Source organism: Tiliqua scincoides, chromosome 1 (assembly GCF_035046505.1).
Source record: "Tiliqua scincoides isolate rTilSci1 chromosome 1, rTilSci1.hap2, whole genome shotgun sequence".
Lineage (NCBI taxonomy): Eukaryota > Metazoa > Chordata > Lepidosauria > Squamata > Scincidae > Tiliqua > Tiliqua scincoides.
In genome coordinates this window covers 126,370,499-126,383,212 of record NC_089821.1, presented here as the reverse complement: position 1 = coordinate 126,383,212, position 12,714 = coordinate 126,370,499, and the positions used below count along the sequence as shown (strand labels likewise).

The window sequence follows — 12,714 nt, the reverse complement described above, 5'->3', positions numbered from 1 at the left end:
TTTTCTGACTCCCAAAAGAATGTTTCAATAGAAAAACACATCAAGATCTCAGACACATAAAGCAGATAATGAGAGCGCAAAGGAACCAGCCATAAAATGTTCTCTCTGTCCTGGGGTTGCAGTGCAGTCACTTTGAAGTAAAATGAAAAATATTTGACATTGTATAGAAATAGAATGTGTGGGAGGAACACCTTCAGTGATTCAGAACATTTCTACTGAAATTGTGGTCTTTTAGGTTTTAATTTACCTCAGTTGCAGTTGACCCTTTCAAACAGAGTTCCATTACTTTTATGGACTGGTATCCACTAGATTTGACATTAATCATTTTGCTACATGCTCATGTCCCACTGCTCTGAGTGCTGAGATGTTCCAAGGGTGTAGAGCTATTTCGGTTCTGACTTTGAGTATCAGAGGCTACAGAGTCTTTATAAAATTATGGATTGTACATTGCTTTCTCTCTCCATCCAAAGCGCTGCTTTTCAAGCAATAACAGATTACATCAATTCCTCAGATAGCAGCTTTACACGCCAAGGTGCTCTGACATTCAGCTTGCTCTCATTCAGCTTCTCCACTCAAGTCTCTCATTTGGTTCAGATCAAATTAATACTCTGAAATACTCTGCCTGCCATTAGCCGCTTACTCCATTCTCTTTTCTGAGAAAGATGGGTGGAAGAATGAGTTATCCAATACTCTCAATCTCATCTTCCCCCTCAGGTAGATGCTCCCTCCCAGCTCTCTGCCTGCGGCACTGCTGAGACAGTGGGGAGAAAAAGAGTGGGGAAAAGAACTCCTCTAGGATATCTGTCTCTACTCCTCTCCCCATTTCTTCCTTCTCTTCCTTACCCTCTCTGCCTTTTGAAATGGCAGGAAGCATGAGGAGGATTGCAGTGGGAGGCACAGGAGACAAGTGCGTCTGGAGGCAGGAAAATTTACGTGGCATACTTTGCACACTGCACGGGGACACCTGGGCCTCGTGGTCTCAGGCACCAGGGAGGCTGGGTGAAGTTTGAATGTAAATAGTAGGATCACAACCACAACAGGGCAAAGGGCTAAAGCCTGTTCACGTTCTGAATTTAGTGTTAACAAAATTAAGAGGTGAACAACCAAAAGTTAATTCTCTCTTCCTTGCCTAATCTTCATCTTTTATACTTTCATTGGACTCTACTGCACCTAATTCTATCATTAAATCCTTTACAGATCAATCCTAGGCTATGGGACACTTAGAACAGCAGATCTTGGGATCAATGGCTCTACAACGGCACAAATGTCATGCTGTCATTGCGCACGCCTGAGCTGCCAGCACAAACAACCAAAGGCTCCAGCCACATGCCAGAACTGACCGGATGCTCCACTAGCCCAAGTATGGTGACAGAGGGAGGCTGTTTATAGGTAGGTTGGGTCAGAGATTGAGCTGAATTGGGGGCACTGAGGGGGGGCCTGGGAGGATATCTTCAGCAGTGGCACTGCCAATATCCTAAGCTCCCAGCTCAAGTTTGATACACCCCCTTGGACCTACTTGGACAAGCACCAGCAAAAGAGCTGGTGCAGATCTGAGTAGGCCCACCAGAGACCAAGCAGTGGCAGAGCAGGCAAGTATAAAATGTCTTTACTTACCCATGCAAACCCATGGCAAACCCATGGCATGCAGCAGAGCCTGCACCACTGCCACTATATATTCTGGGTTGGCCCAGGATGTTCAGCTGTTAGTCTGATTTTTTTTTTTTTATTCCTCTCAGTTCACTCTTGTGCCCCCTGCAGTTCTTTCTATATTGTCCTTTGGCATTTTTGATTTGATTGTTCTTGTTCACCTGAAGCTGTTTTGAACTGCAATTCCTCTTTTTTGTTGTAAGCTGTCTTGGGTGTCATTTTGTCATGGAAAGACGTGATACAAATGTCTGAACAAACAATTGATTTTGCTCTTTCCATCTCTTCTTCTCATCCTTCTCTAGGCCTGTCTCAGCCACTACTTTGCAATGTCCTCCGGTATTTGGGCTGCTGAACATAATGAGCACAAGTTCTGAATTTTAATTCCCCCTTTCTCCAGTGTCAATTTAGAGTGACCTCTATTTCTTGTCTTTCCTCTCTCAAACAATCTGATTTTTTTGCAGCTGGGTATCTTTCATTCTTCTTATCTTTTCCTCAATTGTTAATTTGTTCCTCTGTCCTTCTATTATTCCTTCTCATCCAGTTATTATTCCTCAGGTTTTTGCCCAGTTCTTCACCAGCTGTTTGCACTTTTGTTCTTCTTTCTTGTTTTGTTGTTTGTCTTTCTTGTTTCTTTGTCTTTTTTGTTCTTCTCTTTAGTCTTCAGTTTCTTCTTTATCTCAACGTCCTCCTCCTCTTGTCACTAAAAACTATTAGTTTTGCTCCTGATCCCATTCCTTGTCTTTGCTTGCTCTAGTTCTATACACCTTTACTTCTTTACATTTTCAATCTTCTTTTGACTGCTGTTTTCCCATCTGTCTAAATCTGCTTTACTTTCTCAATTTTTAAATAAGAATTTCTCTTAATTCTTCCATTTTAGCCATGCATCATTTGGTTTCTCATTTTTATTACTTAGAATGTCTTGTTTCATCATACTGTTTGAACTGTTTTGAATCTTTATCAATTTGCTTTTTGTTTCAATTGTTCAAGAAAGACTGTATTACTTTCACTAATAAATGATCTTTTTCTGTCCAAACAGAAGCACTAGTACTCTGTTCTTTGTGATTTACCCTCAGCTTTTGATATTATTACTCAGTCCACCTTCCAGTTTTACCTTACTTAAGTATTTGTGGCTCTTTTTTGCCTTTGTTATTTTGCCTTTGTTATTTTTAGCTCTCATATTTTTGCCTTTTTTTCTCCATGGTTTTCAGATTTTAAGTTCAGATTTACCTGCACACTCCCCAATAATATACAAGAGTTTTATATTGAAAAGGGACCACAATACTTATTGAATTAATAACACAGGCCAACACACATTTTGCTTCCTTAAACATTACACCAATTCCTGAGTATATCTGGGGTGCTAATTCCACAAATGGCATCTGTTTTGCCCTGTCACGTCTAGTTTTGGAGACACGGCATAGCCTCTTCAGTGAATGGTTGGTGAATGGTTCACCTTCAGTGAATGGTCCTCATGAGGACGCTGCTTGAACCATTCACTAATGAGGCTATATTATATCTCCAAAACCAGAAGTGATAGGGCAAAACGGATGCCATTTTTGGAATTGGCACCCCAAATTCATATCAAACCACCATAAAGTTTGGGAAAAACTTTTCTGACCCTCAGTTTTGTAGGCCTGTGTAATCAAAACTTGCAGAGGGTTGTAATTCTCCTGACACTCCATTCACCTTTGTCTGGGCACCTACCTTGTAGCAATAGGGCTGACAGAAGCAGCTGTTTACCTTCAGCTCTGAAAAAACACCCACTCTTTGCTGCTATCATGGTAGGTCTTGGAACATATCCCCTGTGGATATGAGGGGCTACTGTATATGTGTGGTTAATCATTATTTTTCAGCACACAATACTATTATTATTTATTAATAGATGGCTTTACCGGCTTTAAAGCGACACAGCAGAAGGCATTACAGGCTAAAACATAAATTGTTTTACTTAAATCAATCGTTAATTGTTTTATTTACGTAAAATATAAATCATGGAGGATTTCATGTATTCAAATCAATGCAGCATTTAACTTTTTTTTTTAAATACTAACAATCTCTTTAGAGAAAGAGAATCTCTTTTTCACCTCTTTGAAATAAAATCTGTTGTTCACCCTTTTGAAATAACACTGTCATCATTTTTAGAACAGTGGGAATCTATTAATCATCTACTTACCTAAACAAAATTGGGGCGTAGAGACAAAACATTGTGGGAATGAGTGGAGAATGGCATCAAGGGGCAGAGTAATGTCAACCACAGAATCAGCAGCATTCCTAATGGTCCCAGTCCCCACGGCAGTGATGTCAAGATAGCACAAAATAGGATAGTATAAAACCAGCCACAGTTGATTTCATTGTTGTACTACAGCTCACATTTACGAACATTTGACCATGTTTGTGGTTGACTGTCTGCATTCACCCATTATCGATTGCAGATATGACTGCCTTCCCTCTCCTCAAGCTCATATTATTTTTATACTATTTATTTTCAAATTCAGTCAGCTAAGAACCATTTCCAACTGTGAAACATCACAAGAACACATTCTTTCCTTTACATTGATTCTACTCACACTTCGGTTCGGTCTCTTGCCTTTTCTCTCATTTGAATTACTATAATGTTCTTTTAGTCAGTACCTATTCCCATCCTGTTTCTAGCTTACATTCTTTCCCCATCTTAGATATGTCCGTGCCAAATTTTTCAAGAAAACACATTTCTTTGTACGCATTACCTTTTCCATTTCCCATTCAATTGAAGATTATGTTGTTTACTTTTCAATGCAATCTCTCTCTAGTTCCTGCTTCCATCTTTGGCCTGCATTCTCATTTTGCCAGTCGTTATATTAATCACAAGAGTAAGCTATGACTTCAAGCATTTATCAGAAGAGTGAATCATAGGTTCATTTGAAAGTTTAAAGCACAAAGGTATGTCCAGAGTCACTGACTGCCATTAGAGAGGAAACACACACAATATTTTCCAGTACTACAGTCAGAAACAATGGTTCACCTACTCTCCTTCTGTAAGTCAACATTATTCATTATTTCTATTAAAATTTGGAACATCCAAAGAAAACATTAATTTACTAGACTACTACTACTAGACTACACAAGGTTTTAAAACTTGCTTTAATTATTACACTGACAGCCATGGAAACACATCAGGGAACACTAAAAAATTGCAACCATTACATTAGGCTTCAAAGTCATAACGTTGTTGACATGTCTTTCCATACAAAATTTGAGGTTTTCAGTTTTAGCTATAAAATCCAAAGAAATATGCAATGGTGTTGGGAAAATCCATCAGTGCAAGTGGTAGAATATACAGGTGTGCAACACTTAACAACGGGCATATGTTCTCCAATCCCCGTCGTTATGCAATTAGGTTGTTAAGTGAACATTCCACCCAATCTAGTGCCTTTGATGTGTAAACAGGCATTCCCTGCCATACACTTGCTGGTTGAACAGGCTACTGGAGATAGACTGCCTCTTCCTTGCATTAAGAGTGTCTTGTGTAAACAGACACTCTGCTGCTGGCTATGGGAGACTTGATTGCCTCATTAAGAACCTCTTTGTTGTGCTTTGACCACTGTCATATACCGGTCCATCGTTAAGCAGTCTGCTGTTAAGTGGTGCACACCTGTATAAAAATATCCAATTATGTATTTTGAAATTACAGTGATAATCTCCAAATGAATGTTATTCATGAACATGGACATTTGGTGATACCAGCATGGCTTAAAGTTTCCATGCACCTGAATTTTAGACTTAGACCAGGGAGAACCACAATTCAAATACCTGCTCAGACATGAAGTCATTCGATGGGTCAGTCACTATCTGTCAGCCTAACCCATTTCATAGCAGTGTTTAGAACATGGGAGGCATATGTGTTCAGGGGCAATCCAAGCTGATCCGCCAGCGAGAACATTGGCTGATCTGCTAATTCCTCCAATTCATTGTCTTCTCTTCTGATAGTGCATGTGAGAATGTGCACCTACGCTACCTCCTTTCCCATGCTCACCTGGATTTCTTATAAAGCCCCATGCCAGGAAGATTCCATTCCTTTCAACCACTTTACACGAAACAGTGGGGGCCATAGGCACTAATCTTCTTGAGATTCCCAAGAGCACTTGGGAAAATGTGGAGCCAAAAGACACAAGTTCCCTCCCTCCTCATCTTTTGTGCTCACTAAGCACACACAAAGAGGATGAGACAGTGGCTGGGCAGGTGGCAGGTTAAGAAAGTGGTAGGTGGGGACCGGTAGTGTGGCATTCCCCACCAGCTTGCCACCACCCCAAACAAATGCATTAAGTGGCCATTTCTGTCAACCGCATGGCTGGGCCACCCAGTATTCAATTATGGAAGGAAGAATGGGATAAAGATGCAGTACAGGTATAACCTAATTATCCATGGATTTTTTTCACCATGGGTTTTATCTCAACATAATGAGAAGGGCCTTTTAAATTAAAGGAAAAAAATCTTTTAACAATAGCCTCACTCATTGCAAAGCAGGTAATGAATCAATAATGCAACAATGAATAAATCTCTTTCCAGGCATTTAGAAAGGTTTCAATTGGAAGTCAGCAACCCCTCCCCTCCCTTCCCTGTCCCGTCCCCCCCCCCAAGCACATGAAATAATGCAAAGAGAAGTGATTATCACCGTCACTTTGCATTCTTTCCCTGCACTTGCTCAGGGTAAAGGGAGGGGTCGATGCCTCGGAGTGAACCCTTTCTGGAGAGAGAGAGAGAGAGAGAGAGAAATTGATTGATTGTCGGCTGTTGCTCTCCCGCATTACAGTAGTAAACAAGGCTATTTTTAAACAGCTGAGCAAAGGGACATTGTTTTTTAAATGAATTTCATATAACACAATTTTTGGCATCTGCAGGGGTTCTGGGAACAGAACCCTTGTGTTTGCAGAGACTCAACCTGTAATTATAAATATCTGAACATACTGAAACTTGGAAGCCTACCTGGAAATTGTGAAATGTGTAGAGTAGGTCTATACAGCTATAAACATTTCATTTGGGTCTGTTCAAATGTAGACCTGGATCTTGGTATGTTCCGTCAGCTTCTGTGAGTTCTCTATGGAGAACTCGTGCAAGGAAAGCGCCCTACAGGTAGACCACAGCTGCGATACAAGGACATCTGCAAGAGGGATCTGAAGGCCTTAGGGATGGACCTCAACAAGTGGGAAACCCTGGCCTCTGAGCGGCCCGCTTGGAGGCAGGCTGTGCAGCATGGCCTTTCCCAGTTTGAAGAGACACTTTGCCAACAGTCTGAGGCTAAGAGGCAAAGAAGGAAGGCCCATAGCCAGGGAGACAGACCAGGGACAGACTGCACTTGCTCCCGGTGTGGAAGGGATTGTCACTCCCGGATTGGCCTTTTCAGCCACACTAGACGCTGTGCCAGAACCACCTTTCAGAGCGCGATACCATAGTCTTTCGAGACTGAAGGTTGCCAATACAAAATGTTCAAATGAAGCAAGGCTGCTATTACATTGATCCACCTTATTTTCAGTACATGTAAGGCACTAAACGTATTTTAAAATTGCTGGATGGAAAAAGAAAATATAGAAGATTATTAAGATACTTCACCTCCTTCTTCTTGTAGCTGAGACATGACGTTTACCTCACATTGTACTTGAGCTTCCAGGAGAAGATAAATCTGATCCTCCATTGTAATGGGATAATCCAAGTCAACCTGGCAATGAAAAGCCCACACATAAATAAAGCCAGTGCATTATAAACTTCTTTACTTATAATATAAAAGAATCACTGCCTGTATTTCAATCTGAATAATGCAGCATGTATCTAAGCTATAAGAATGTGTGCAGCACTGGATAACTGAAAGCACTAAATGGGCACCCAGATGCAATAGGAAGCCCTTTCTTTGACCAGTTAACTTCTCCAGTAGAGCAATACCTTGCAGTTTTGTTTGGTTAAAGACCAGAGCATGGATGAATGTCAAAGCATACCTTTTTTTGGCAGCTGTCACTACCCACTCTGCCAAAGATCTCCAGCAGCTCATGGATCGTTTTAGCAAGGCCTGCCAAGATTTTGGACTGATGATCAGCCTGAAGAAAACACAGGTCATGGTTCAGGATGTGGACTCACCTCCCTGCATTACAATCTCTGCGCATGAACTGGAGGTTGTCCATGACTATGTGTACCTTGACTCAACGATCTCCGACACGCTTTCTCTTGATACCGAGCTAAACAAACGCATCGGTAAAGCAGCTACCACGTTTTCCAGACTCACAAAGAGAGTCTGGTCCAACAAGAAGCTGACAGAACATACCAAGATCCAGGTCTACAGAGCTTGCGTCCTGAGTACACTTCTGTACTGCAGCGAGTCATGGACTCTTCGCTCACAACAGGAGAGGAAACTGAATGCTTTCCACATGCGCTGCCTCCGACACATTCTTGGCATCACCTGGCAAGACAAAGTTCCAAGCAACACAGTCCTGGAACGTGCTGGAATCCCTAGCATGTATGCACTGCTGAAACAGAGACGCCTGCGTTGGCTCAGTCATGTCGTGAGAATGGATGATGGCTGGATCCCAAAGGATCTCCTCTATGGAGAACTTGTGCAAGGAAAGCGCCCTACAGGTAGACCACAGCTGCGATACAAGGACATCTGCAAGAGGGATCTGAAGGCCTTAGGACCTCAACAAGTGGGAAACCCTGGCCTCTGAGTGGCCCGCTTGGAGGCAGGCTGTGCAACATGGCCTTTCCCAGTTTGAAGAGACACTTGGCCAACAGACTGAGGCAAAGAGGCAAAGAAGGAAGGCCCACAGCCAGGGAGACAGACCAGGGACAGACTGCACTTGCTCCCAGTGTGGAAGGGATTGTCACTCCTGAATTGGCCTTTTCAGCCACACTAGACGCTGTTCCAGAACCACCATTCAGAGCGTGATACCATAGTCTTTTGAGACTGAAGGTTGCCAACAACCTTTTTTTGGCTTACAAATTTATTTTGGTTGGTGAAAAATGTAAATATCTAACATATGTGAATGCAAGCAAAATCTAAATAAAAGAAAAAAAAGTAAGAATGTCAACCAATACCATGGAAGGTTCAATGAAATCAGATGAAAGAGGAAAGCACGTGGAAGAAATGTGAAATGTGGTTATAATTTAAAATGGCTGAAAGAGCAAAGTGATGACAGTCAAGTGGATGAAAGGCAAGGTGTTGCTGTAACTACAACCATCTTGTCAAGGTGCCCCATATCCTCCTTCTTGAATGAGGCTCTTGAAGAAAAAAGCAAGTCCTGCAATTCAAATCTAGTGACTGCTTCCTTGGACTACAAGAAAGGGGAAACATGGAGAGGAAAAGAATATTGTTTGGTTATTGTGGCTGGAATATGGAGAATGCTGCTGTGTGTTCTGCAGCTGATAAACAGTAGACACAGATGGAACTGGATAGGAGAGAGGCCAGCTCTATATGCATGTCAAGTCTGGATGAATCACAGTCTCTTATTAATCTAGCTCTATGGGATGCTGCAAGGCTAAAATGCTACTCTAACAACATTAAAATAAGGGTGAACTGCTGAGAATAAAATTAACTGAAGTAGAATAATGGATAGATTTAGGCCCTTGAATAACAGAGGACTGGTAAAGAACAACTCAAATGTTGAGAGGGACCCGCTCTTTAATTTCTAATTGTGAAGTAAAGTGTGTGACCAAAAACATTCACAAGCAATACACGTTTTACTTTTAATCTGTAGACAGGTTAACACTTTTTGTGAAAATGAGTCACATGGGCAGTACAAACCTTCAGCCTTTGAATTTTTACACTGCAGAAGTTTGCTTGAATTAAAGAACAGGGGATAAAAAGAAATAAATTAGGGGCATAAAATTTTTTTTCCCCATTTCAGCCACACTGAGGGAGCTGTGTTAAAAAAGTGTGGTAAAAGATTGGACTGAGATGAATGCAAGCTGTAAAAGCTTATGTATTTAACCCATATTTGCCCAGCTCACAGGCATTTAGTCCCTATTGCGAATATGTAACATTAGGCAGAAATGGCTTAAATGTAAGCTGTAAGCTTATACTGTAGTCAGGCCTTGGGGTAAAGTGTGCTCAGTTTCCATAGAGATCCCAGCATCTGTTGTTTCCCTCTAGTTTAACAAAAATAAAATAGTAGCTGAAAGATTGCAATCTTTTTGGCAAGCTTAGACAACTTGTTTGGCAATTCATGCAGGGAAAGCTTAAATTTTGTTTGCCAAAAAGCTCACCGCACAGCTGGGTGGCATGGTATAGATTTTCCTGCATGAATGTGTTTAAAACCAAGTGTTTGTTATTTTGGCAAATTCAAAAACCTGGACTGGGAGTTTGAAACAAAAACTTTAATTAAGGTTAAAAAAAATGCAACCAAGGGCGCAATCCTATTCAACTTTCCAGTGCCCATGCAGTTGCAATACAGCCCCATCCTAAAGGAACAAATGTTCCTAGCCTCCATGACTGCCACCACATCCACAAGATGCAGTACACACCCAGTTGGCACTGCTGTATCGGTGCTGGAAAGCTGGATAGGATTGCGCCCCAATTCAACATGTGGCCCAATCCTATCAAGCAGAACTTCCTGCGAATTCTAGCAGTGCAGCATGCCCACAAGACTGGGCCATCAGTAATCTTTTCAGCAACTTTGTAAGATTGGTCAGTATCTGAGCCTCTGATTGCAAACAAGGGACTGCGGCTGAAAGAGAACGGTTTGCTTAAGATAGCCTCTGACAAGGTATGAAGAAAGGACTTTCCAGCTCCCACTCTTAGCTGCTATTCCCAGTGAGCATGGAGCCTAACAACAACTGTGGCAGTTGCCACTGTGTTTCTTCCACAAATCTCATTATAGCTGAATGAGAACAAGTCCTGCATTCAAAAGCTCACAGCAAGACTTGTCTGAATAGACGCAATGGCCCTCTATCCCCTTCCTCTTCACACCAAACAGGACATTTTAAAGGTTGCCTTTTTGTCATTCTGGAGTTTGAGAACAGTGCTCCAAGTGGAGTATGGCTTGCCCCACACTCTTTTGCCATCCAGTGGTGCCAGCAGTGAGTCCTGTCTGAATCTCAAGCTGCGCAAAAGTTCTGAGGACTCCTGCAAAAAGTAAAGATTTGTCTGTCTAATCCTGGGGTCGGCAACCTGCCATTCTGGAGCCGCAAGCAGCTCTTTCAGCCTTTTGCTGCAGCTCCGTGCGGGGCCAACCCGTCGGGGGGGAAGGGCTTGCCCCTCCCGCGACGCAGCCGCCGCTCACCAGCCCGAGCGCACGAGTGCAACTCCCACGTGTCCTGCGGCTGCGCCCCATAGGAGAGGGCGCGAATGGGCTGGCAGAGCAGCTCCTGCCCAAAGAGCCCGCACCGCCGCTGAGGGCAAGCCCCCGCCACCGCCGCACGTTCCCTCCTGCGCAAAAGCAAGCAATTGAGCGCAGCTGCTCAGTCCTCCTCCCAAGCTCTGAGCACAATCCTGTGCGTGTCTCCTCAGAAGTAAGTCCCATTGTGCTTGCTCCCAGGAACGTGTGCCCAGGATTACAGCCTTCAAGCTCCCTACTCAGCATTCCCCCCTCACTCACTCACACTCGCACTGCTCCATTTCCTTCACTTGGAAACTTGAAAGGGGTTTGCAGACCCCTGCACCAGATGGTATTCTGTATATGTTTGTATACTGTATGTATAACATACTGTATATGTAGCACCAAAGCATATTTCATTGTTGGGAAGTAATCACTGTTAGTATGCCTTTTATTTTATGCAGTTTTGAACTCTTAGCTTGTTTGTTCAGGAGCACTTTTGTGAACAGTGTTAAGTAGTACTAAGTGGTCTTGTTCAGAGGTAGTATTGTGTGTAAAGGCATTTACAAAAGTACAGAAGTAAATGACTGTAAAGAATGGCAGTATCCTTCACAAGCAGTTCACCTGTGCACAATCTAAAACAGTTGTTCTCCAACTGTGGGTCTGGACCTGATTTTTAGTGGGACCTATAAGAGGGGAGTGTATTATGTAACTGTGACCTACAAGAGGGGAGTGTATTATATAACTGGAACCTATAAGAGGGGAGCACAAACTATATATGCAGTGTTATCTTCATTTTAGATGTCAAAAGGGTTTTGTGGCTCCCGAGGTTTTCTTTTTTCTGGAAAACGGGTCCAAATGGCTCTTTGAGTGTTTAAGGTTGCCGACCCCTGGTCTAATCTGCTTGCTTCCTGGAGTAGATTTTCTTGGGAAAAAGAATCCATACCAAAAGGGTCATTTGAAGGAGCCAAGTGCATTCCAGTTGCTTTTGCTGTGTTAAGTGACTAATGGCGCAATGCAAACCTTCACTGGAGCAGGCAAGCGCCAGTTAGGATTGCGCCCTAAGGGCACTATCGTAACCAGGTATATTCAGAAGTAAGTCCTATTCTGTTCAATGGGGCATACTCTCAGGAACGTGCGGTTAGGATTTCAGCCTGTGTGGCACTTCTCTTGTTGAGACTGTGGTTGGTCTGTGGAACTCCCTGCCACAACATCCAGTGATGGCGTCTGGGCTGGATGCCTTTAAAAGGGGATTGGACAAGTTTCTGGAGGAAAAATCCATTACGGGTTACAAGCCATTATGGGTAACCTCCTAATTTTAGAAACCTCCTGATTTTAGAAATGGGCTACGTCAGAATGCCAGATGCAAGGGAGGGCACCAGGAAGCAGGTCTCTTGTTGTCTTGTGTGCTCCCTGGGGCATTTGGTGGGCCACCATGAGATACGGAAAGCTGGATTAGATGGGCCTATGGCCTGATCCAATGGTGCTCTTCTTATGTTCTTAAGATTAGTGATCAGTTAAGCCCAGGCCAATGTAAAGTGTGATTCCCACTTCTGTTCTTTTATTACAGAGTGCAAGTGCTAAAGATTTATCAGCTCAGCAAACGCTGCTATTGCTTGAAGAAGCTGATGAATTCCTTATTGCTCATTGAAAAAAAGACACAATCTCTAAATAATGAGCAGAGAATCCTGCCTGTCACCTCCACCATAATAAATCACAGCAAAGATGAGGTGTTCTTTGTTTAGGCCAGATGAAGAGGTGATGGAAGACTCATCCCTCCAAAGACAACAGGTAG

General features: G+C 42.7%; 1 protein-coding gene and 1 long non-coding RNA gene across 2 annotated transcripts in view; one reads left to right on the top strand and one right to left on the bottom strand.

Annotated features, from left to right (window-relative positions):
* The window catches only part of LOC136648991 (uncharacterized), a 101,866-nt gene that overhangs the window by 55,398 nt on the left and 33,754 nt on the right, over positions 1-12,714 (top strand). The window contains exon 2 of the long non-coding RNA XR_010794361.1: positions 1,198-1,389. This is a non-coding gene — a long non-coding RNA (uncharacterized lncRNA). The remainder of the gene's footprint in view (positions 1-1,197; positions 1,390-12,714) is intronic.
* Positions 1-12,714, bottom strand: part of PTH2R (parathyroid hormone 2 receptor) — a 68,151-nt gene that overhangs the window by 41,559 nt on the left and 13,878 nt on the right. Inside the window, exon 2 of the mRNA XM_066625268.1 lies at positions 7,234-7,339. Within this exon, the coding sequence (XP_066481365.1) occupies positions 7,234-7,339 (106 nt within the window). The remainder of the gene's footprint in view (positions 1-7,233; positions 7,340-12,714) is intronic.